The following is a 25,425-nucleotide window of genomic DNA, read 5'->3' as shown; positions in this document are numbered from 1 at the left end:
ATAGTAAAGAGAATTGGTCCAAGGACTGAACCCTGTGGTACTCCACAGGTGACCCTAGAGTTTGAGGAAGATTTATTATTAACATGAACAAATTGGAATCTGTCTGACAGATAAGATTTAAACCAGCCTAATGCTTTCCCCTTAATCCCTACAGTATGTTCAAGTCTTTGTAGGAGAATATTGTGATCAACTGTATCAAACGCAGCACTGAGATCTAACAGGACAAGTATAGACACAAGTCCATTATCTGAGGCCATGAGAATATCATTAGTGACCTTCACCAGAGCTGTTTCAGTGCTATGATGAGCTCTGAAGCCTGACTGAAACTCCTCAAGTAGGTCATTACTTTGTAAATGTTCACAAAGTTGATTAGCAACTACTTTCTCAAGAATTTTAGATAAGAAAAGAAGATTAGATATAGGTCTGTAATTTACTAACTCATCTTGATCAAGAGAAGGTTTCTTAAGTAAAGGTTTAATAACAGCTACTTTCAAAACCTGTGGTACATATCCATTTACTAAGGATAGATTAATCATGTCTAAAATAGTGCCACTGATCAAAGGGAATATGTCCTTAAACAACTTGGTTGGGATTGGGTCTAACATACAGGTAGAAGGTTTAGATGAAGCTAAAATTTTAGATAGCTCAGAAAGCTCTACTGCTTCTAAACAGTTCAAACACTGCGCAGATTCTAAAGATTCCTCCAATGCTGCCTCACTTACTGAGGACGAGGTAATCATGTTTGGGAGGATGCCAATTATTTTATTTTTAATGGCATCAATTTTATTTATGAAGAATCCCATAAAATCATTACTACTAAGAGCTAAGGGAATGGATGGATCAACAGAGCTGTGGCTCTGGGTAAGTTTGGCAACTGTACTAAAGAGAAATCTAGGATTATTTTTATTCTCTTCAATTAATGATGAAAAATATGCTACTCTAACTCTGCGGAGGGTCTTGTTATACAACAATAGTCTGTCCCTCCAGATTAAGTAGGATTCCTCTTGGTGTGTAGAGCGCCATTTTCTCTCCAATTTCCTAACATTGTGCTTCAAGGAACGCAGCTCTGAATTAAACCAAGGAGCCAGCTTCCTGTGAATAATCACCTTCTTTTTCAAGGGAGCTACATTGTCTAATGCAGAACGCAATGAGGAAGTCACATTGTTAGCAAAGGTATCGATTTGTGAATGGGAAGAAACAGCAATGCTGCCATCTACAGGGCATTTCTGCAATACTGAGGATATTAAGAAGGGGACAGACTCTTTAAGTTTTGATACAGCATTATCCGATAAAAATCTACTATAATGGAACCCTCTTTTGGGGGTGGAGAATTCAGTTAGATTAAACTCAAATGTTATTAAAAAATGATCAGACAGGACAGGGTTGTGAGAGAATACTGTTAATTCTTCACAATCAATGCCATATGTCAGAACAAGGTCTAAAGTATGGAGCCGAGAGTGCGTCGGTTTATGCACATTTTGAACAAAACCAATTGAATCTAGGATAGTTTTAAAGGCTACACTAAGGTTATCACATTCAGTGTCAACATGGATGTTAAAATCACCCACTATAATAACCTTATCAGTATTTAACACCAAATCAGATAAGAAATCTGACAACTCATCCAAAAACTGAGTGTAAGGGCCTGGTGGACGATACAAAACAACAAACAGAAGAGGTTTTACTGCTTTGCAGTTTGGATGAGGGAAACTGAGGGTTAAATGTTCAAAAGAACTGTAATTATTAGTTGGCCTGGGACTAATTAATAAATCAGACTGAAAGATAGTTGCCACTCCTCCTCCTCTTCCCACAGATCTGGGAATGTGGAAATTTGAATAACTGGAGGGGGTTGACTCATTTATACTAACGTAGTCCTCTTGTAGCCAGGTTTCTGTGAGACAAAACAAATCAATCTGATTATCAGAAATCAATTCATTAACTAACAAAGTCTTTGGAGGGAGAGACCTTATATTTAATAGACCACATTTTATTATTTTATTTTTAGGTTCAAGGTGAACCATATTGATTTTTATTAGGTTTTTATGATTTGTTCCTTTTAGATCAGTTTTTGATCTGTTAAGTTTTGGCCGTGGGAAAGACACCGTCTCAATAGGATAATGGGTGGGTAACAGTACAGAAGCTGCAGAGAGGTGTGTTAAACTACGGCTCTGCTTCCTGGTCTGGACCCTGGGTTGTCAGCATTTAGGAGAACTAATAAATCCGGCCAGATTCCTAGAAAGAAGAGCTGCGCCATCCAAAGTAGGATGGATGCCGTCTCTCCGGATCAGACCAGGTTTTCCCCAGAAAGTTCTCCAGTTATCAATGTAGCCCACGTCGTTTTCTGGACACCACCTAGACAACCAGCGGTTGAATGATGACATGCGGCTAAACATGTCATCACTGGTCAGATCAGGCAGGGGACCAGAGAAAATTACAGAGTCCGACATAGTTTTAGCAAACTCACAAACCGAAGCAACACCAACTTTGGTGACCTCTGATCGGCGCGACCGGGTGTCATTACCGCCAGCGTGAATAACAATTTTGCGGTATTTACGCTTATCCTTAGCCAGTAGTTTTAGGTAGGATTCTATGTCGCCTGTTCTGGCCCCTGGTAGGCATTTAACTATGGTCCCTAGTTTCTTTAGTGCCACATTTCTCATTATGGAGCTGCCAATAATTAAGGTCGGCTCCTCGGCGAGATTGTCGCTCAGAGGGGAAAATTTATTAGAAACGCAGATGGGTTGGTGGTGATCTGGGGTCTGTAATCTAGAGCTATGCTTCCTACGAACCGTCACCCAGCCAGCCTGGTTACCAGGCTGGCTGGGTGCTACTGCTTTAGGTTCGCTACGTGAAGTTACTCTATGCGGCTCCGCGCTAGCAAAAGAGCGGCTATCAGCTGGTTTTTCAACAGCACGGAGCCGGGTCTCCAATTCTGACACCCTCGCCTCCAAAGCTACAAAAACACTACATTTATTACATGTACCATCATCACTAAAGGAGGCAGAGGAATAACTGAACATCTGACACAGAGAGCAGCAGATAGGAGACTTAGTCAGAGCCGGAGAAGCCATTATGAGGCTAAGGCTTGGCTAGCGCTAGGCTAACGCTAGGCTAAAGCTAGGCTAACGCCCTATTACCACGCCAAAGAACAAACCGTGTGAAACACGAGGAGTTCCCAAACGTGATGAGCAGCCACAGACAATGTTTTAAAAGTGCTTATGTTTGGAAACAGATGTTACAGCAAAGAGGTTTAAAGATAAAAAGCGAGAGAGCCTGGAGCAAAGCTCCGTCGTTCACACAGCAACAACAGGAAGTGACGCAATACGCCTTACCGCAAACAGGAAGTCCGCGAGCCAGCAAGCCAAGTTCCGTATCATCTACATCGGAGACATCAAAACAATGATAAATTCAAGAAATTTTTGTTCTGACGGACAAGACGTGAAGTAGAGCCAGTAAGGATGACCGGAGGAGAAAGCATCAGGAAGTACCATAGTCCATTATTGTCTCATACACAGGAGGTCCAGGAAGTCAACACACAAAGAATTAAGACCGGATGAGTAATAAAGACAGATCCTCAACTCATCAAAGTTTCATTTAGAGATCATTGGTATCAGCAAATCAAGGAGTGCTAGCTTAGTTAAATAAATTATATTTTGTGACTTAATCATTGTTTTGCTTCCGTTAGTACTTCACTCTGATAAACATTACTAGTTAAAGAAAATATAAAACTCTAAAGAATTTTTGGACATTCTGTTATTAGAGTAATTTTTATCATTGAGTTCTTTGATGGTTTTAAAATAGTAGTGGGGTTTTTTTTGTTTTTTTTTAGGAAGTATTAGGAGGTTTTCAAAGATTGACTTGGCCCAGTTTAAACAACACCCTGGTGATTTATTCTTGTCCTAGCCACTAAAATCTTTCCAGATCAGATACCAAGTTCATGCTGGAAACGGAGGAATAGCAGCTGCTAAAGGCTGTGGGTTGTATATCCTCATCACAGCAAGAGTACTTAGGGATTAAATGGCAAAAAGACGATGGGGGAGGGCCGCTTGGAAGGAAAGTGGCTGTTAGCAGCCAGACGAATATTCATCCACACCAACTTGAATAGATAACCCAGAATTCTGGACCAGGTAATAGACCAGTTCATTGTTATTGTTTTGATGCGGGTTTTTCGTGCATGCACGCCGGACTGGTAGGCAAAAGGCGAACATAATGGCGGATGCAAACAGAGAAACTGACGAGTTCTCCACGTATTTTTCTTCTTTGACAATCAAGTCGGCAACATGATGTGCTATCACAAGATCATTTTAAGAGTAAGTTGATAGTTGATGGTATCAGGTTGCCAGATCCACACAGCAAAAGCCTGAAGGGACAGAGCGAGTCTGTGAAATGCTGGCCAAGTGTTCCGTACCGCGACATATACAGCTGCCTTATAAACACGCAGGCCAGTACACACGAGAGAGCACGAAAGCCATGAAACCACTGGACGGCTACAATTATTTTATATCGCGACACCATGAGGGATTAAGCGGGTCAGAAAATGGATGGATGGATGTTCAGACATGTTTGTGTAACAGCAGAAAGCGGAGTCGGACACAGACCGCGCCTCAGCAGAGAGGAAGACCCGCCCGGTAGGTTAAAACAAACATTGTTCACTACGGATTATTTTTGTGTTTTTGTCTTGTTAAAATGGGTGGGGGTGTCGGCGACATTGCAGCGTAAACACAGACGTACTAGCGTGCGTGAACACGGGCGTAATGCAGCCGCTGTCTGGTGAACATCATTGCACACTGATTGCACGAAGAAAACTAAAATGATGCGGCATGCTGCTGCCCCGTCTAGCGATCGCCACCTCCCCTCCGCCGCTATTTGAGTAGTAGAACAATGACCAGTGCAAAATTAAGTTGTATTTACCGGAGATGAAGTGTAGACTGCAAATTCTGTCGTAGTATGATGGCTCCCCCAGTCCATTGGGAGTGTCTGCCTGCGCTCTTTTCATTGAAAATATCCAGTCTATTAGCAGCTTTCCTTAAGAGGACGGACACTGAACGTCTGCCTGCTGAGTTTGACATTACTTAAGCTTTAGTGCGGGGAAAAGCCATGTAGATTTGACCGATGCAGTAAAATGCTAACCAACCAATGGGAAGAAGTTGAGCCCTTAAGACACAGCCCCTCCTCATTTGCATAATGAGGCAGAAATGCATACAGAAATGTAAAAAGGACAGGCAGAAATGTAAAAACGACATGCAGAAATAAATAGCATCACAGAAATATATAGGGTAAAAAAATACAAAGAAAGAATAAAACAGACAAAAATATTATAACATGCACATAAATAAATACTTGAAAAATATAAGTAATTAATAAATAAAGTTGAAGATTATAACGCGCAATAAATAAATAAGGTAATTATTACAAAGGCGAATAAATAAATAAGCTAATTAAAAGAAATATATACATTTATGTCTCACTGTATAATTTAATTTCTACCTACATTTATTAATTTGGTGGCAATTAATTGTATGCTTATTTATTTATTGAGCATTTATTTATTTCTGTATTTATTTTTAGATATGGAAGACTTGGTCCTCCATAGGAAATGACAGGAGTTTGAGAACCATCAGAACAAAGAATCCTGTAGGTTAGAATCACAGAGTCTTATAGAATAAAATCTGGAATCTTGAAATGTGTTCAATTTCAGAGGAACTACTACCTGGATGCAGCTGCTCCTCTCTGATGGATCTTTGTTGAATTTGTTATGTGGTCACAAGACCTGCGTCCTCTCTTGGACCTCCAGTCTGCAGTTTGACCACCATAGAACCTGGAGCTCTAAGGAAGCCATGAGGAGTATTGGATCCTTCAGCCTGGTTCTGCACAGCGACCGACCCATTTAACAGATAAAATCTACCTTCTAAGCATTTCAAAAGTCTTAAACATATGGTTCTGATCAGAGCACAAAATTCATAGTGGTTCAGCTGCTGCTCTGCTAACCATTTCCCTTCATTTCCTTAACATGTTTTCAAGGTCTGGAAAGGTGGAGCAGAAACATCATTTCATCATTGCTTTGAGTTTCTGCTGCTAATTCATTCAACTAAAGAAAATCATAAAAAAAACCTGTCAGGATGAAGATGGAAATATTTTACTGTAAACTAGGACGTTTTGTAAGTCAGTCTTGATAGAAAGAAATTTTATTGAGTAACTGGTAATTGAACAGAGGAGAATGAGCAGCAAATACCATACTACATTTACAATAATGAAGGTCAACAAAAAGCTGTGCATACAACTGTAAAAAAGTCAAATTAAAATAGACAAGTTAACACAGATAAACTAAAATTCGAGGTTTATACAGGAATAGCAGTTAACTTTAATAACTTTTACTAACTCTACCGCAAAAACTCTAGCTGTTGGCTGTTTGAAGATTAAAACCATACTTCTTATCAATAAAGCGTTGAATATAAAATGTAGTTCTACAACCAACAGTATCATCTAAAAGGTCTGCAATTTAGAAGCTCACAGCGTACTTACAACCTTTTTTATTACGTCTACAATATTTTTTACTGCCAGCACAATTTAAGGGGGAGCGGTGGATTCACAGCACTTACCCACGTATGATGATGGCGCATCTCTAACCCATAACAAATCCTTTCCCCACTTACTTGAAGGTGCAGCTGTGACTTTGTCTTGATTAAGCCCTCACACACCAATATTCCAAATGCGTTTCAAGAAGACTTAGGGACTTTTTTAAAGAATTCAAGCAAAATGCAATGACATTCAAATTTCACAAGCCAATTTGCCCAATAGAATATTTATAACAAAGCAAATGCTCAAACTTAATAATCAGCTGAGAAAAGCAAGCAACTAATGTAAAATAAAATCACCTGCAACAGATAACAGACACCAGAGTGAACATGCCTCACAAAGAAAAATCCACTGCAATTTTAACAAAAGTGGTAAAATCTTTATCTGTAAAAGTACTTTATTTTTATTTTAATATTATATTCAGATTGACAAAAAGCGAGAGAGCGTGTTGTGGGGAGTGAGTTGGCAGAGGAAAGGAGAAACAGTCCTGAGAGGAGACAGCCAGAAGAAGAAAATCTGAACAGAGAAACGCCCTCCCTCTCCTCTGAGACAAAAGCCATGTTTCCATCAACCTTTTTAATGAACATTTTGAAATATCACATTAGAACAGGTTAATGGAAAGGCAGAATTCAAATTAACAACTTTTTAATTTTGTATTCATTTTTTACGCTCTTTTTCAAAAAACTGTAAATGCGCTAAAGAGAAGGAAACATTTGTCGAATCAGTTCTGAGGTGGGAAACATTTACCTCACATGATCAGCTGTTTCTGCTTCCTGATTGTTCCTAGGGCTGGACGATAATTCAATAACAATATATATCGATCCATAGACGTGTGGCGCGATAGGAAAAAAACGGGCCGATAAAAGTTCGATAAAAAACAGTTTTCCTTCCTTCCTTTCAGCCTATCATATTAGTTGATGCTACAGTCACTACTTCCTCTCGACCAATCGTAATCGCGGACCCAGGCACGCCGTCACAAAGCACCGCCCTCTCAAACCACAACACAGAGCAGGTGAATATGTCGCAGCAAGGAGCGGCGGAGCAAACGTTCCCAAAACGGGGTTTTACTAGTTCGCCAGTCTGACAGAAACAAACCAGTGATTTGTAAAACTTGCAAGGAACCAGTAAAAACAGATTCTGGTAACACAACCAACTTGTTTCATCACGTAAGCCGCTCACACCCGCAGCAAGGCGAGCTGTGCAGCCCCGCCGCCGCTCCGCGTCGTCGTCGGAGAAATCTTCTGGAAGTTCTTCCAAAACAAAGCAGGTACAGCAACTAAACTGGGCTACCTTCTTTGTGATAAAATGACAAAGCGTCCTGGCGGCGTAAGGACATCACGCATGCAGTAACGTGCTTCATAGTGATGGATACGCTGCGGTTGTCTGCAGCTGAAAAACCTGGCTTCAAACGACTACCTGCCACTCTTGATCCGCGATATAAAGTTCCGGGCCGCAAGTTTTTCTCTAACAGCGCTCCCTAAATTGTGCAACTAGTGCAGTGAATCTGTGCAAAATGAGCTGCAATCTGTGTCTTCCCACGCCACAACCTCGGACCTCAGCCCTGCGTCAGCCTCTCAATTATGAAACCTGAGAAGTAATTAGTGTACTATTCCCACCTAAACAGGCTATTTTATTTATCAATTTGGTATATTTATTTTGGTCATTTTACTGGTCACTTTAGTTTATTCTTAGTCATTATTTAATAACATAACTCAGGTCTCTTAAAGTCTAACTCTTGGACTGAAAAAAAATCCTGAAAACCGTTGAATAACTTCCAGAACAAGGTAAACTTTGAATATTCATGTGTCAAAAGTGTTCAAATTAAGTTTAAATATGAAATATTGCGCATTTTATACACCGATTTTGGTATTCCGAATTTGATGCTGTCTTCGTTTACGATCGGCCATTTCCGACGTGTGACGTCAGTTCAAGAACACCGAGAATGCGCGCAGCAAACTTGCATAGAAACACACAGGCGTTTACGTTGTACAACCGGTACGGCGAACAAGGATATATGCAAGTTTTCCAGTATCTTCTTTCACACACCAAATCTGCTGATCCACGTCTACTTTGAGCAAGCACTTTTTAAAAAAAAAAAATCGCCAAACTAAGTCCACAATAATATGCCTTCTAGTGTCGCTTATAGAACAGATTACTGCTATTGTTTTCATCCGGGTTTTTTGCGCATGCGCGCCGGACTGGAAGGCAGAAGGCGAACACATAGCGGACGTATTTTTCTTCTTTAGATAACGTATCACAAGATCATTTTAAGAGTAAGTTGATGGTTGATGGTATCATATTGCCAGATTTATACAGCAAAAGCCTGAAGGGACGGAGCGAGTCTGTGAAATGCTGGCCACGGCTTCTGTGCGGCGACATATACAGCTACCTTATAAACACGCCAGCCAGTACACACGAGAGCATGGAAGCATGAAACCACTGGACAGCTAAGAATTATTTTATATCGGGACAGACACCAGCAACCCCCGCGACCCCATGAGGGATTAAGCGGGTCAGAAAATGGATGGATGGATGTTCAGACATGTTTGTTTAACATCAGAAAGCGGAGACACAGCGGGCACACAGCGCTTCAGCAGAGAGGATGAGCCGCCCGGTAGGTTAAAACTGTTTTAACCTACAATTGTTCACTAAGTATTATTTCGGTGTTTTTGTCCTATTAATCCTTTTCACAGACTCATGCCAGAGGGTTTGCATACATTGTACATGTACGTATATTAAACAAAAATCGCCGTAGTTGGTGGCTGTAGTGCAGACCGCGGTGAAGTTGGTTTGACATTGGACATTCAAGCTCCGCGGAGTCAGCAGGATCTAGCTCACGGTTGATCCGGTTGAAGGACTCCGATTTCGGCCAGCGTCTCTCTGCTGCTCCCTTCTCCCATACGCGGTGGGACCGTCAACAAATCTGATTTGATTTTTGTTTCTCAAGAGTGCTCCGTTGTTACGCCCCCCCCCCCCCCCCCTTTTTTTTTGTGAGGAGGGGAGTAACACGACAACCACAACAATTTGACAGAGTCCAGGTGAATGTTGTAAAAAGGAGGGATTTATTGATGACAAAAATCCCCAGAAGGCTCACACAAACTGTGGGGGAGAAAGGGGTGGTTAGGTGGTGCCAAATCAAAGAAAATAATAAAACAAAACAGTGCCTAACTACCGTCTGGGCTAAAGAAACAAAAAGAAAACAAAAAAAACCCTGCCTATCAAAAACAAAAGTTTCCACCAAAACTTTACATGGGTGGCACCCACCTACTTGCCTACTGTATCTAACAGAAAAACAAACACCTACGTGATGAAATGTACAGGGTACCCCAAACTTACCTCACCCTCTAACTCCCAACACAAACCTTCACACAAAGAGCAACAATACAAGCGTCAGGTAACAAAGCCAGTTGGATCTCTAGCTCTCCCCAGCTGGGCTGCTTAAATAAGGCCTCCCTGGATGCTGATTGGCCCATGGTTGGTGAGAATCAATCAAGGGAGATTGACACCAGCTTTCCCTAGTACCTGTGAAGAGACAAAGGGGGAGGGGAAAGAGAAACAAACAGCCTGCAGGCATGTAACACCTACAATTGTTCACTAAGTATTATTTCGGTGTTTTTGTCCTATTAATCCTTTTCACAGACTCATGCCAGAGGGTTTGCATACATTGTACATGTACGTATATTAAACAAAAATCGCCGTAGTTGGTGGCTGTAGTGCAGACCGCGGTGAAGTTGGTTTGACATTGGACATTCAAGCTCCGCGGAGTCAGCGGGATCTAGCTCACGGTTGATCCGTTTGAAGGACTCCGATTTCGGCCAGCTCTCTCTGCTGCTCCCTTCTCCCATACGCGGTGGGACCGTCAACAAATCTGATTTGATTTTTGTTTCTCAAGAGTGCTCCACTGACTCCGCGGAGCTTGAATGTCCAATGTCAAGCCAACTTCACCGCGGTCTAGTGCAGGACAGAAAGTAGCGCTACATACTTGGCCGAAGGATTAAAAAGTCCGAAAGAAATGGGATCAATTCGTAAAAGAAACGCGAAAGGGCTGGATTGCCGGCAGTGACAAAAGAGTTTTATGCAATTCACACTTCACGAGCGAGGATTTTGAGGGGTACTTACAATGGAGCATGGGCTCTATGTGTTGGGCAGCGTTAGATATAGTCTCCTCAGGTTCACCTTGTTTAAACTCCGTTTCTTCGTATATATATTCGGTATCGGAGTCGCCGATGCTTGAGGGGGAGTTTGAAGATGTATCAGACATTTTTTTTTATAATTTTTTTGTACGTAGAGTAAGAGTTATTAATTAAATTTAACAAATCGGTAGCGAAAGACGTAGTATTAGCAGCCTGATGCACGGTACTAGTTCTGTCTGTGACGTCACATTCCGAAAAAGCCCGAATGCAGAATTGTCGGGCACTTTCGCTTATACAGCAAGTTTTATCGAAATTACTTCCAAACGGCGCACATAATTCACATATAATATACATTTCTTTACTCTGGTGACTATTTGAATGCATTTGGCAAAAAAATACGTTCAGTCCAAGAGTTAGACTTTAAGTTATTTTTCTTTAAAAAAATTCTGTTATGGTTAAAAAAGTTGGTTAAATAAAGATTTAATTGGAATTATGTGTTTGTGTTTTTTATTAAAATTAAATCATTTAGCGGTATCATAAAATGTCCAGGCAGAGCTGTACATAAAATATGGGTTTAAATATTTTCAATAATTATCGATATCGATCAATATAATTTTTTTTTTTATCGATAAGCTTTTTTTCTATATCGTCCAGCCCTAATTGTTCCCATAATGCTGGAAAACATAACAATAATAGGTACATGTGGAACGACAAAGGCTATGTTCACACTGCAGCCTGACGTGACCCAATTCCGATTTTTTTGCCCATATGCGACCTGTATCTGATCTTGACAGTCTGAACAACACAGATCATATTTTTTCAAATGCGACTCGGGTCGCTTGGATATGTGGTCCTGAATCCGATACGTATCTGATCTTTTCAAATGCGACCTGTATCTGTACGGCACGGTCGCATTTATCCGACCTACATGTCATTGATACTTGACAAACGTCACTAACGGTGGACCTGACTGGGCCAAAGAGGTTGGCTAAAAAAAAAAAAGTTGGTTATGGTGCGGTAACAAACACCTGTTGCAAGCCAATGCAGCCCCATGGCAACGCGTTTACTTGCTGCTCTGGCCGCCGAAGATGTGTGTTTTTATGTGAGAGCGCTAAAGATATCTGTTCAGATGCACATAAAGGTTGGCTTTGTCATTCAAAAATTATGAATGAAGTCCGTATCAGTAAAGCGGCTCACATCACTATCTCACCATTCCTGGCTTTTACTCCGCACCCACACGTTTCTCTGTATAGATGTTGCTGCCTCACAAAACGCCATTGCCAAAAATGTGGCTCTTTTCTTTTCGATCTCCTCAAAACGATTGCGTTGGTAATGTGCTGGCTCCGGTTGGAGAAGACCTTACAGAACTGCAATTATACCAAAGGAAGATTTACCATTTGAATCTAAAAAGTGTTTAGAAAAATAGGAGCCGACAGAAACAGATAATGTCCAGAGATTGAGAAAAACTGGAAACAGGCAGAAAAACAACATGTGGATCCTGGAATAATCCCAGCTTCCATCTTTAAAGGACTGGAAGAGGAAGAAGTTTCCAAAGAATCATTTAGAAGAGTTTCACAAAGAAACAGATTGAATCCATGAATGTGAAAACGTGTTTCTGAGTGAAAGAGACAGACATGAACAGACTGAACTATCTGTTCAACAGGGAGAGGCTTTCTCTGACAGGAGGAGACTCTTTAGACTCAATCAGCACAAAATCACTGAGGAAGTAGAACCGACCCCAAAGCCAGGAAGCAGAGGTTCAGTGAATGTGGTGTTGAAGGTGTGGAGGTGGATCAGTGAGTCAGAGGAGACTCTGTAGAAGGACAGAATACCAGCAGGACAGTCCACATACACTGCTACTCTGTTGGAGACGGAGGAGGAGGAGATAGGCGTTTCTCTGTTATTGTGCCAGGCAGAGTAACGACCACCAGAGCATCTCAGACTCCAGGACGGATCATTCCTTCCAAGCCAACAGTCTTCAATGTTTCCTCTCTTCCTGATTCTTCTGTAACTCACTGATATCTCAACATGTCCTGTCCACTCGACCTCCCAGTAACAGCGACCAGTCAGACCATCTCTACACAGCAGCTGAGGCTGAACAAATCTGTCTGGATGATCAGGATATGACTGAAGCTCCTCCACACGTGTCACCTTCCTGTTGTCTTCAGACAGTTTGACTTTTCTGCTCACTGTGTTTTTGTCAATTGTGAGTTGACAGGAATCTGATGGAGAGAACAAAGACAATCCAGCTGCAGTTATTGATCATTTATCTCTTACACTTTGATGATGACTCCTGAATGAGTGATGGACAGTTTGAAGATGGTTGAATGTGAGCTGCTTTGTTGTTGTGAATCAAATATAAAACACACTTACACTTCCTCAGACCTGGTGTCAACCATTGGACTCCAGCAGGCTCCACCCTGAAAGGAGGAGAGGGGTCAGACCATCAGTCTCTTTCAGCAGCAAACATAGACATTACATGTCTCTCAGACACACATTGTCCTCCACTGAGAAAAGACCAGTCCAACATTTGGACACACCCACTTCAGCTCCTCATGAGGAGAACATCTAAAGCCTGGCGCAGACTGTCCCAAACATCCTGACATCTCCTCCCTGAACAAAGGTCTGCAGCATCAAGGTGACTCTTAGCTTCATCTATGCAAAGATCTTCTCTAAAGGGGGTGGAGCCTGGATTGGAGGTCCAAGTAGGAGCTTCCAGGAACAAGCCTTGGGAACCTCTGGAGGAGCACATGTCTCTGAGATTACTGCTTTAATCAGTGGATTCATTGATAGAATACATGATGACTAAAATATCTGAGAGATGCAGCTCCATTTTCTAGAGATCTGCTGGAACATCAGTTAGAAGTGAATAATTTTATTATTTCAGATCCAATCTGTTCATCTTCCATAGAAACAACTGAATTATTGAGCTGAACTGGTTCTGAAGGTCTGGATGGTAAAAACCTCCATTGTTTTATGTCTAATTAGTTTTCAGAAAGAGTTGAATTGTTGCTGCATGAATGAAATCCATCATGACTTGGATCATGAATGATGTAGATACGCTCTGGCTTCATATTGAGCAGAGCTCAGGTACCGTACCCCTGCACATCCTGTCGGATCTGGACTATCAGTTTAAGGAGACAACAGAAGGGACAAGCAGAACACTTCAATTTGGGACCAAGATCCAGAAAACGTTGGAACATCAATCTCCATCTCTCCCTGTCATCTACTGGATACATGAAGTCCTTAGCTCCAAATAACCCGGATAGTAGTTTAAAAATGGGCAGAATATAAACTTCATTACATTCATCAACTATTTGCTAACGGCCAGTTTAAAACATTTAAAGGACTTAAAAGTGAAGATAAACTGCCAACAATGATCATTTTAGATGCTCTCAGCTCAGATCCTCCCTGATGTCACATCAGGAGTAAAATCAGAGCTCCAGCTCCCATTGAGAAGCTCTGATTGATGTCCAGGTAGGAAGAGCAGCAAAGAAATATCTTGGATCTTCTACAGGATTTTTGGGTCCATGAAGCAGCAGAACTCTGGAGCAATTCAGCAGAGATGGGAGGAAGAACCGGGCCCAGTTTGTTCTGAAGATGACTGGGAGACAATCTGCACTGAAGCTCATCTGACTACAAATTCAGACACATGGAGGGAGTTTAAGTGGAGAATAATGATGAGGTTCTTTAGAACTCTAGGAATTACAGCAAAGATGGACCCAAATAACCCAGTTTATGCTGGAGAACCTGCAGAACCCACATAGCAGATCACAGCCATGTGTTCTGGTTCTGTTCCAAGCTGGATGTGTTCTGAATGGATCGATCAGAGGCTTCAAAGCAGCTTTTAAAGCCAACATATCACCAGAACCCAGTTCTGCATTGTTGGGTCTCACCTCAGACGGGTCAGAGGGACCAACAAAGTTCTACCTCTTTAATCTGCTCCTCACTGCAGCCTTGAAATGCAGAAAAACGAATTGGTTAAATGCCTAAATGACCCCAGATCCAATGACCAGGCCAAGTGATGCGTTCTGATTTCCTTAATAAGAAGATTTAGGTCTCTGTATGTGTGTGGTTCTACAAACTATAATAAACTAATAAAAACACAAATTATAATCTGATGTAATCACAACCTCTCATATTAGTAGATCACACAAATCATTATAGACACATGCTGTCTGGAGCCCAAACTAGATCTGGGAACAAATGAAAACTGTTTTATCTTCTTCCACTCTTGTGCTTCAATCACTGATAATGTGGAGATCAAGCAAACAAGGCAACTAAACATGATCAGAGTCACCAACTGAAGGGAAAAAGCTTAGTTAGCTATATCTGCTGTCAGCTAACATGAGCCAGAACAACAAACCTACTTAACAAATCATCTTAAGGACACACTGTCAAGAAATACCACATAGACTGCTTCCAAAACTCGGCTTCTAAAGATCCTCACTGCTTCCAGAAACACCAATTTTACATCTCTGCTAACATGACTCAAACCTGAAAACTGCACTTCATTCCTGTCTTCAGAACACCACTGTTCTATAGCAGCCATTTTAATTTACATATCCTTAAGATTATGATCAGTGATCTTTGTATTTCAAGTCTTTCTGCTCCAACCTTGCCCAAAGTCAGCCCACAGCTTTCCACTATTTCTGGGAGAACAGACCATCATGCTGAGCCTGCCTGGATTTGTATCATCATCTTGAATCTTCCGAATGTGGGACACTAAATTAAACTATTCCTAATTAGTCTATAGACCTATTTAAATTAACTACACAATTATTCTGACTGGAAGTGATAAGAGGTGTAGGAGAGGGATGGAGGAGGGGGTTCAATAAAGGAGGCTTTGATTTATCACCTGGGTCATTAATCAGTCCAAACATTGTCATTTTATTAAATGGCATGTAAACGGCATTTTGAAAATTATTTGTAGGGGGTTAAATTTTTCATCTGGGGTAATAAGTCGGATCAAACTTTGTCATAAAGTACCTCTATACATTTATTCCTCCAATACCTGAGAGCTTCCAGTCTCCAGTGTGGATCCTTCAGTCCAGCCGACAGCAGCTTCACTCCTGAGTCTCCTGGATGATTGTAGCTCAGGTCCAACTCTTTCAGATGGGAGGGGTTGGAGCTCAGAGCTGATACCAGAGAAGCACAGCCTTCCTTTGAGACCAGACAGCCTGACAAGCTGCAGACACACAATTCAACACATGATGTTACCATGAAAAAGTAGTGCTTAAAAAGCTGCTGCTCAGCTGGTTTCAATAAATATAAAATAGAAATCAAACTCTATTTTGTTCCGTAGGTAATAAAAAGTAACATCTGATATATTTAAACAGATGAATCCTGACTAGCTCCACTGGGATGGAAACTCTGCAAACTGACACAAACTCTGCAGAAGGTTCTGGCTTTAAGCAAACTTCAAACTGGACCTAAAACACCCAAGATAAACTGGTGGTCCCAGTGGCACCATTGTTCTGGTGTTTAGGTATCTTTATCTCATCGATGGAGTCAAGAATTGAATCTGAGATAAAGAATAAAGCAGTGGTTTGGATCAGTGGCATTACCAGCGTATGGTGAGCACATATTTCACACTTGCAGAATCAGCAGAATGCCTTTGATAAATCTCCCATCTGAGGTCAGATCCAGTCTTTGTGTGCTCTCTTTTTCTTTCATTCTTTATTCAACCTTTTCCTATATTTTCCCCACTAACTGCATCTCATTCTCTTTCTGTCTCATCACTAGTTTCCCTTTCCTTCTGGGCTCTGGCCTGCGTGTGTTTGCCATGTACAGAGTCAACTCTGGTGGGTGCGATGAACAGGAAACAGGAACATGGAAAGGACAAACTATCTACCACTCGTTTTGCTTTACTGTGGGACACTGGGAGATATTTAAAGGGTTTCACTTAGAAAGAAAGTCAAGCCCAAATAAGCAACTTGGGTCCTGCCTGAGCGTAGTTGAGCAGTCATGGTGTTGCTTGTGTACAAATAATCTTTTCTGCCTTTTTCTTTTGACTCATTGTCAGGTCATGGTGAAGCGAGTAGTGAATATATGGGATACAATAAAAACTAATATCATTGTTTTAAACAAAATACGTAATTCAAATGTCGCAGTTATTGCATCGGTTTTAAAAGACATCTAAATATCTTCCTTCATGACATCCAGGGCTTTGCTCTCACTTATTCATCTTCCAGCTCTGCTTTGATAGCGCTGCTTCATCTCTCTCTATTCTGATCTCTCCTGCTGCTTGCTACAGTTTTTTTTGTTACTTTTCTGATTGTAAACCTTTATTTTATTTCAAACATACATAAATAACGCCGGGGTACAGCAGGTTCCATTACTAGTGGGAGGCTAGGTGGTTGTGATCCTCAGACCATTAACCAACAAATAATCTCTCTCTTTGTGAAACAGCCAGTGAGAGACAAGATCTGGAGGAGAACAAAAACTTCTCCAGTGTGCAAAGAAGAAGGAATTTGCTTCTATGAAGATTTGACTCCCAAAGACTGAAAAACATGACAAGCAATGTGGCCAAAAATTGAAAGAGCATGGAAAGAAGGCAAAGCTGTGGGCTTTAGGGGCCCTTTTGGGTTTATTGAAGGTTGACGTATCATGGGGTATGTTCCAGGTGTGGACTCAAAATCAGCCTAGAAAGCTTATGGAAGATAATGGACATTTTGGTTAAAGGGACCTTGTCCTCAAGGTCTTTTCCACTTTCCTAATGTTTTCTAGACTTGTCCATGTGTTCTATTTTTCAGATAAAAACTTATTTTTTAACAAATAGTTGTTTTTTGTTTTGTAAAGGTCAACAAGCTCACTGTACCGTTTTACAAGAAACTCCTACTTGGACAGATGCAAAGTTCTTGTGACAACAACGGAGAGATAAAATTCTCTTCAGTCATGGGACTAACCGTTTGGCAGGAGTTGCCATCTGCTTTTCCAGATGTCCTGGCAAAGCTTTAAGTGAAAAAGCAGATGAGAACAGACATTGGGTCCCAGCATGCAACACAGTTGGGACAGCAACTTCTTGGGCTGCCTACAGCTTCCCATCACCATGGAGACGGTGACTATCCAAAGATCAAATTGCCGATCGGCTAAGTTAAAACTCTTTTCATAGTTCTTCCGTGGCTTTCCGTGTCAGGCCTTTCTGGTTTCCCGTGGTTTGTCGAAGCGTTAGTCTTGACTGGTTACCGCTCTTTGTTCAAAACCCGCCTTCACGATAGGCTAGTGAGTTAGCCTGTGATCTCGGAGCCGCCATCTTGCGCATTTGTCGTATGGGCTTGAGACCATAAGTCTCAGAGCGGCCATCTTGTGCAGGACACCGAGTAGGGTGGAGGCTCTTAGCTGCACGCTGTTGTAGCATTAACTGACTAGCTATAGTTAGCCAAGCTCCACCTTGAAGCCGAACTAAAGAAAGTTAGAAGCTAACTATGAATGAACTAACACTGCTAGCGGCTATTTTTGCCAGAAGCATTCCCTATCTTAGCCCCAGGCCTGTTTGGGTATACCAGCTTTACTACCTCAGAGCTATTTAGCCAGAATTCTTTCAATGCTGTTACCTCAAAGTGTGGACGTCTGGATTGTGATAGTAAATGTTGATGTCAATAAGATTCCTAATCAAATGTGAATTGATCACAAATTGCTACCTCTGAAACAAATTTGACTGACTTTTATTTTCATTTGTTTTCTTTTCCATATTTTATTAAGTATAAGTAGTGTTTTCTAGTATTTTATCAAGGAGAATAATTACTGTAACAGGGAGTTATCAATTTATTAACCAGCGAAATTGTGTTTGTGATTTTTTTGATATTGATTTGTCTCTATGAGTTATCAAATTATCTCGTTTTGAGTTAATAACTGAATATACTGAGACATTTTCATTGGCTTGTGATGAAGGAATAATGGTTAAAACTCCAATTGCAATTATAATTAAAGCTGTCAACATTTGGTGGACAAGTCTAAACCAATCAACAATTGGTTAGACAATTGGTTAGTGCTAATCATTACAGGCTCATAGCCCTTGAGCACAACCATTTGAAATAATTTTCATTATTGCTATCCTTTGATCTTGAATCATATATTATTAAATTATAATTGGGAAATATAAGTAATAATCATCTTCATAATCAAACAGTTGTAATAGCGTAACAACGCTAAATAGTTAAGTTAAATAGTGATGGTAAAAGTAGATCATCTATTGTTTATTGACTGGTATCTAATGCAATCCTAGATTATGTGTATGAAGCAATGATAGCAAATTGTCCTTAATGTGTTAAAAATACTGCCTTCTTCTGCAACTTAGAAAAATGTAGACAAGAATATAATACAATTAATTGTCTAATGATTGATGGAAGGGAATGTTCATCTTGATGCCTGTAAATTGGGGTTTAGCCCGGTGAACGAGCACAGCCCTCCACATACGTGTGTGGGGACGGGTTCTGACTATTGATTGTGCTTATGCGCCAAACAGCAGTTGTTGGACTTCTGTGCTCGTCATGGATTGTCCATCACAAACACCATGTTCAAGCATAAGGGTGTGTGCTCTTGGCACCAGGACACCCTAGGTCGCAGTTCAATGATCGACTTTGTTGTTGTTTCATCTGATCTGCGGCCGCATGTCTTGGACACTCGGGTGAAGAGAGGGGGGGAGCTCTCCACCGACCACTACCTGGTGGTGAGTTGGCTCCGATGGTGGGGGAGGAAGCCGGTCAGACCTGGCAGGCCCAAACGCACTGTGAGGGTTTGCTGGGAACATCTGGCAGAGTCCCCTGTGAGGCGGAGCTTTAACTCCCACCTCCGGGAGAACTCTAAACACGTCCCGAGGGAGGCGGGGGACATTGAGTCTGAATGGACCATGTTCCGCGCCTCTATTGTTGAGGCGGCTAGTCAGAGCTGTGGCCACAAGGTTGTCGGTGCATGTCGCGGCGGCAACCCTCGAACCCGCTGGTGGACACCAGCGGTGAGGGAAGCCGTCAAGCTGAAGAAGGAGTCCTATCGGGCTTTATTGGCCTGTGGGACTCCGGAAGCAGCTGATGTGTACCGGCAGTCGAAGCGGCAGGCGGCTCGGCTGGTCGCCGAGGCAAAAACTCGGGCGTGGGAAGAGTTTGGAGAGGCCACGGAGAAAGACTTCCGTACGGCTTCGAAGCGATTCTGGTCCACTATCCGGCGTCTCAGGAGGGGGAAGCAGTGCAGTACCAACCCTGTTTATAGTGGGTGTGGACAAAATATTTTCAATATTTCCAGTCCCTGCATTTTAAAATAATAATTAACACATATCGTTCTAATGATTTCATAAGAGAGGGCTGCACAGTGGAGCAGTGGGTAGTGCTGTTGCCTTGCAGCAAGAAGGTTCAAATCCAACCCTGGGTCTTTTTGCATGGAGTTTGCATGTTCTCCCTGTGCATGCATGGGTTCTTTCCAGGTACTCCGGCTTCCTCCCACATTCCACAAACACGACTGTTAGGTTAATTGGCTTCTCTAAATTGTAAGGTGTGAGTGTGTGTGAATGGTTGTCTGTCTCTGTGTTGCCCTGCGACAACTGAACACGTTCAACTTTATGAAGATTATTTCATAACCTTTATGTCTCCCAAATCCATAAGTGTGGATTTTTTTCTAATTTCAAAACATTTGGTTTACTTCTCAGAAAGAGTAATATGGAATTACTGGTTAATGTTGTAAATATTGCAATACAATACTACATACATAAATGTAGATTTGGAAAAAACTGTACACGATAATGGAAGATTTTCAGCTATTAACCACTTAGTGGTTAATAACTGTTTGGTTAATAACAGTTATTAACCACAGTTAATAACTGGTTTATTTTACTGTTTGTTTATATTTCTATATTATATTAAAATGTTCTAAAATTTCCTGTTTTTTTTTATTTTGAAATAGTTGAAAAATGTGGGAGATATTTAATCATGTATGTTTGTTACAGATGTTTTGATAAGAGCCGAAGTCTAAGTTGTAAATGTTTGATAAATTCAATAAAAAAACTTAAGCATCACGTCATTTCTTTTCCTCTCAAAACAACATGGCATTACCACTGAGCTCTATAATACACTGGAGTGCTAATCACCGTCTCTTTGAACGAGTCGCTTTGAAGCCACCAGCCGCCATATTGGTACTCCCTATTTTCCCCAGTAACCAGGGAATATGTGCGCTACAGCATCGAATAACGAGGATTTTCTCATGTTCAGGGGGGGCTTAAGACTTTTAAAATGTCAAATGCCATATAGTTTTATGTTATGTTCTAAAAATATCAAGTACTGAGAAAGTCATGTGCTGAAATATTTTGCATTTTATTCATTTAAATATATATGTTTAAATTTTATAAATATATAAATAACAATATACAAAAACATATATTTACATATGTGTATACATATATATACATATATACATATACACATACTTATATATACATATATATATATATTTAATATGAATAACATGTAAAATATTTCAGCACCTAATTTCCTAGTAGTTGATAGTGTTAGTACATCCACTGACTGTAGAATTACCTGTGAAACGTTTTCACTCAGCCAGAAAACTGCTTGTTGTTGCAACCAAATCCTGTGGGATTCTGTGAGAGTAGGGAGTAGCAAGATGGCGGCCAGTGACTTCAGTTTTTCGGCAAAATCAGCACTCCAGTGTATTATATAGCTCAGTGGGCATTACTCGTACTGGATCATTCACTACTGAAAGAAAAGGGAATAGGCGCCCCCTTGTGGTGTCACCTACTGAAATCTAGGAACTAAACAGTAAGATTACTGTTACTCTGTAATAGGACCACCAAATGCATGCAACCAATGTGAGTCGAAACATTGATCTTTAATTATTAGTGTTCTTTGGTGCGCCACAACCTTTGTTTTAACTGCAGGTGCAAGTCGGACTAAAAAACTTTTAAATACTTGTTAATATTATATAGTTAAAAAGTCCTGCAATGTTGAAAGATTATAGCTGTTAGAAACCATTTTAATATAATGTATTTAAATTTTAAAATGGATTCTGGGTAATCTTCAGATCAACGGCCTTAGGTGATCAAAATTTCACTGCTGCTGCCCCAAACCATCGGTAACTCGCTTTACAAAAAATTGTTTTGTAAAGCATCTTTGAGTGCCCAAAAAGTGCTATATAAGTTTGATGTATTATTATTATTATTATTATTATTATTATTATTATTATTATTATTATTATTATTATTATTGTGCTGTCGGCACAACAGGTGAAGCTTGACAGCCAATGAACAATATGGAAAAGGTCTCCACACAAGGCTTGATTTTTTTTGAGTTCTCTGAAGAACCTTTATTCATAAATTTGGTTTTATTCTAACTGAAATATACAGAATACAAAACTAAATATTTTATCATCCATGTCTGAGTATAACCAGTAAATTTCACACTCAGCTAGCTTAGCTTGAGCACAAATAAATCGGGGAGACATTTAATCTATTCTTTATCCCAAAATACTTTCAAAACAAATTCAAGAGCTTTCTGAGCAAAGTAACACTCACAAAGAAGAATGTTTTCCAAGTCGGAAGCGTGTACAATATATTTTAACTTCAACACGAGCAGTTTTTTTCTACCTTACTTGCTAAAACCCTGTTTTTCCTAGAGAAAATACATCAAAGATATTTTTAAGTTAAGAGCACTCACTATCTCACGTAATACACATACAAATCTGACAAAGGTGAATTGTCTCTTTCTGATTAAATATCAAACGCAAAACCTTTTTAACTGTTTGTAGCATGAATTTACTTGGACTTATTCAAACCATGAACTTATTTATTGTCTTATTAATGTCATTTATTCACGCCATGACTATATTGCTGTAATTTAACAAAAGGCAGGACAATTCTATTATTATTATTATTTAATGCATTAACACAGAAAGCTACAAAAGTTATAATTCTGACACATTTTGTTGGGATTGGGGTCCTGAATATATTTCATTGTTTAAAGCGTTCACAAAAGAAAACCTTTGAGAATAGTGATGGAGATGGAGGGCCATTCTTCAACGGGGGCAGATATAAAACATCTGAGAACCACACCTACATGATGAGTCTGTGTTTCTATTTATAGGGAATAAAGGCCAGACAAGAAAGGCTGACAAATCTATCATTGAACTAACATTTCCATCATGTTTTAGTAGGTAATGGATAGAGATCTGGTTTTAACAGGATGGAGAACTTTGTACCTGAGAGTTTCCAGTCTGCAGTTTGGACTCTCCAGTCCAGCAGAGAGAAGCTTCACTCCTGAATCCTGCAGGTTGTTGTTACTCAGGTCCAGTTCTCTGAGACTGGAGGACTGGGAGCTGAGAACTGAGGACAGAGCTTCACAGCTTCTCTCTGAGAGATTACAGCCACTCAGTCTGAGGAGACAGGGAGAAAAATCTGCTATTAATACAATTCATCAGAAATATTGTTGATTTCTTTACAGTCACCAATGTTCTCCTTGGAAAGATTGATGGATCTCTCTGATTTTATACGTCTTTATGCTGATCCTTATAGTGAACTGGTTTATAACAAATAAACTGAAGCAACATGAATCAATGTTTACATCATTAGGCAAGGCAAGGCAAATTTATTTATATAGCACAATTCAGTACAAGACAATACAAAGTGCTTTACATGATTAAGATATACCAAAATAATAAAATGTAGATAGAAAATAGAATAAAAGCAAGTAGGGAAAAAAAAGAACATTAAAAACAGTAAAACTGTTTAACTAGAACAGTCAAAGGCAATCATTAGCTGATTTCTCACTATCAGAAATAAAAGCAGCAACAATCTGTGTCCTTACAAAGCTTTGTTGGAAACTTTAACCACTGGCAGCAGCCTCAGAAGAACCTCCTCTGAAGCAGAGTATTTCTTCAGGTCAAACACATCCAGATCTTCTGCTGATGACAGTAAGATGAAACCCAGAGCTGACCACTGAGCAGGAGACAGTTTATCTGTGGAGAGACGTCCTGAACTCAGAGACTGTTGGATCTCCTCCACCAGAGAACGATCCTTCAGTTCATTCAGACAGTGGAACAGATTGATGCTTTTCTCTGCAGATACATTCTCAATGATATTCTCCTTGATGTACTGAACTGTTTCGTGATTGGTCTGTGAGCTACTTCCTGTCTGTGTCAGCAGACCTTGTAAGAGTCTCTGATTGGTCTGCAATGAAAGTCCCAGGAGGAACCGGAGGAACAAGTCCAGGTGTCCATTTGGACTCTGTAAGGCGTGGTCAACAGCTGTCTGGTGAAGAAACTTTAGATTAGACTTCTTAGACAATAAAGACCTCTTAGATGTGTCTTTTTCTTCCATCAGGTTGACACCAGAGTTGATGAAGGTCAGATGAACATGAAGAGCAGCCAGAAACTCCTGAACACTCAGATGGACGAAGCAGAACACCTTATCCTGGTACAGCCCTCTCTCCTCTTTAAAGATCTGTGTGAACACTCCTGAGTACACTGAGGCTGCTCTGATATCGATGCCACAATCTGTCAGGTCTGATTCATAGAAGATCAGGTTTCCTTTCTGCAGCTGATCAAAAGCCAGTTTTCCCAGAGACTCAATCATCTTCCTGCTCTCTGGACTCCAGTGTGGATCTGTTTCAGCTCCTCCATCATACTTGACCTTCTTCACTTTGGTCTGAACCACCAGGAAGTGGATGTACATCTCAGTCAGGGTGCTGGGCAGCTCTCCTCCCTCTCTGGTCTTCAACACGTCCTCCAGAACCGTAGCAGTGATCCAGCAGAAGACTGGGATGTGGCACATGATGTGGAGGCTTCTTGATGTCTTCATGTGGGAGATGATCCTCCTGGCCTGCTCTTTATCTCTGAATCTCTTCCTGAAGTACTCCTCCTTCTGTGGGTCAGTGAACCCTCTGACATCTGTCACCATGGCAACACACTCCGGAGGGATCTGATTGGCTGCTGCAGGTCGTGTGGTTATCCAGAGGCGAGCAGAGGGAAGCAGTTTCCCTCTGATAAGGTTTGTCAGCAGAACATCCACTGAGGTGGACTCTGTAGCATCAGTCAGGATCTCCTGGTTCTGGAAGTCCAGAGGAAGTCGACTCTCATCCAGACCATCAAAGATGAACAGAACCTGGAAGTGTTCAAAGCTGCAGATTCCTTTGGTTTCAGTAAAGAAGTGATGAACAAGGTCCACCAAGCTGAACTTTTTCTCTTTCAGCACATTCAGCTCTCTGAAGGTGAATGGAAATATGAAGTGGATGTTCTGGTGGGCTTTGTCTTCAGCCCAGTCCAGAGTGAACTTCTGGGTTAAGACTGTTTTCCCAATGCCAGCCACTCCCTTTGTCATCACTGTTCTGATTGGTTGATCTCTTCCAGGTGGGACTTTAAAGATGTCTTCTTGTCTGATGGTTGTTTCTGCTCTGTGTGGTTTCATGGATGCTGTTTCAATCTGTTTGACCTCATGTTCCTCATTGACCTCTCCAGTCCCTCCCTCTGTGATGTAGAGCTCTGTGTAGATCTGGTTCAGAAGGGTTGGACTTCCTGCTTTAGCGATCCCCTCAAACACACACTGGAACTTCTCCTTCAGACCAGATTTAAGTTTATGTTGAACTGCAGGAAGTTGTTCTAAATTAACACAAAAAGTGAAATCAGGAAGGAAACCAAATGATTTTCTGAAGATGATGTGAATAAATGTGATTCCATCTCTTCAGACATCAGTAAATGTGTGATTTATCCATCAGGTTAAATC

At 40.8% G+C, this 25,425-nt stretch overlaps 1 protein-coding gene across 1 annotated transcript in view; it reads right to left on the bottom strand.

Moving 5' to 3' along the window:
• The window catches only part of LOC118557149 (NACHT, LRR and PYD domains-containing protein 12-like), a 99,478-nt gene that overhangs the window by 59,174 nt on the left and 14,879 nt on the right, over positions 1-25,425 (bottom strand). Inside the window, exons 6-7 of the mRNA XM_036126498.1 lie at positions 23,513-25,301; positions 22,908-23,081 (exon numbers count right to left, since the gene is read on the bottom strand). Coding sequence (XP_035982391.1) covers positions 22,908-23,081; positions 23,513-25,301 — 1,963 coding nt within the window. The remainder of the gene's footprint in view (positions 1-22,907; positions 23,082-23,512; positions 25,302-25,425) is intronic.

Source organism: Fundulus heteroclitus, chromosome 22 (genome assembly GCF_011125445.2).
Source record: "Fundulus heteroclitus isolate FHET01 chromosome 22, MU-UCD_Fhet_4.1, whole genome shotgun sequence".
Lineage (NCBI taxonomy): Eukaryota > Metazoa > Chordata > Actinopteri > Cyprinodontiformes > Fundulidae > Fundulus > Fundulus heteroclitus.
Note: the sequence above shows the minus strand (reverse complement) of the source record. Positions and strands in the feature narration are given on the sequence as shown.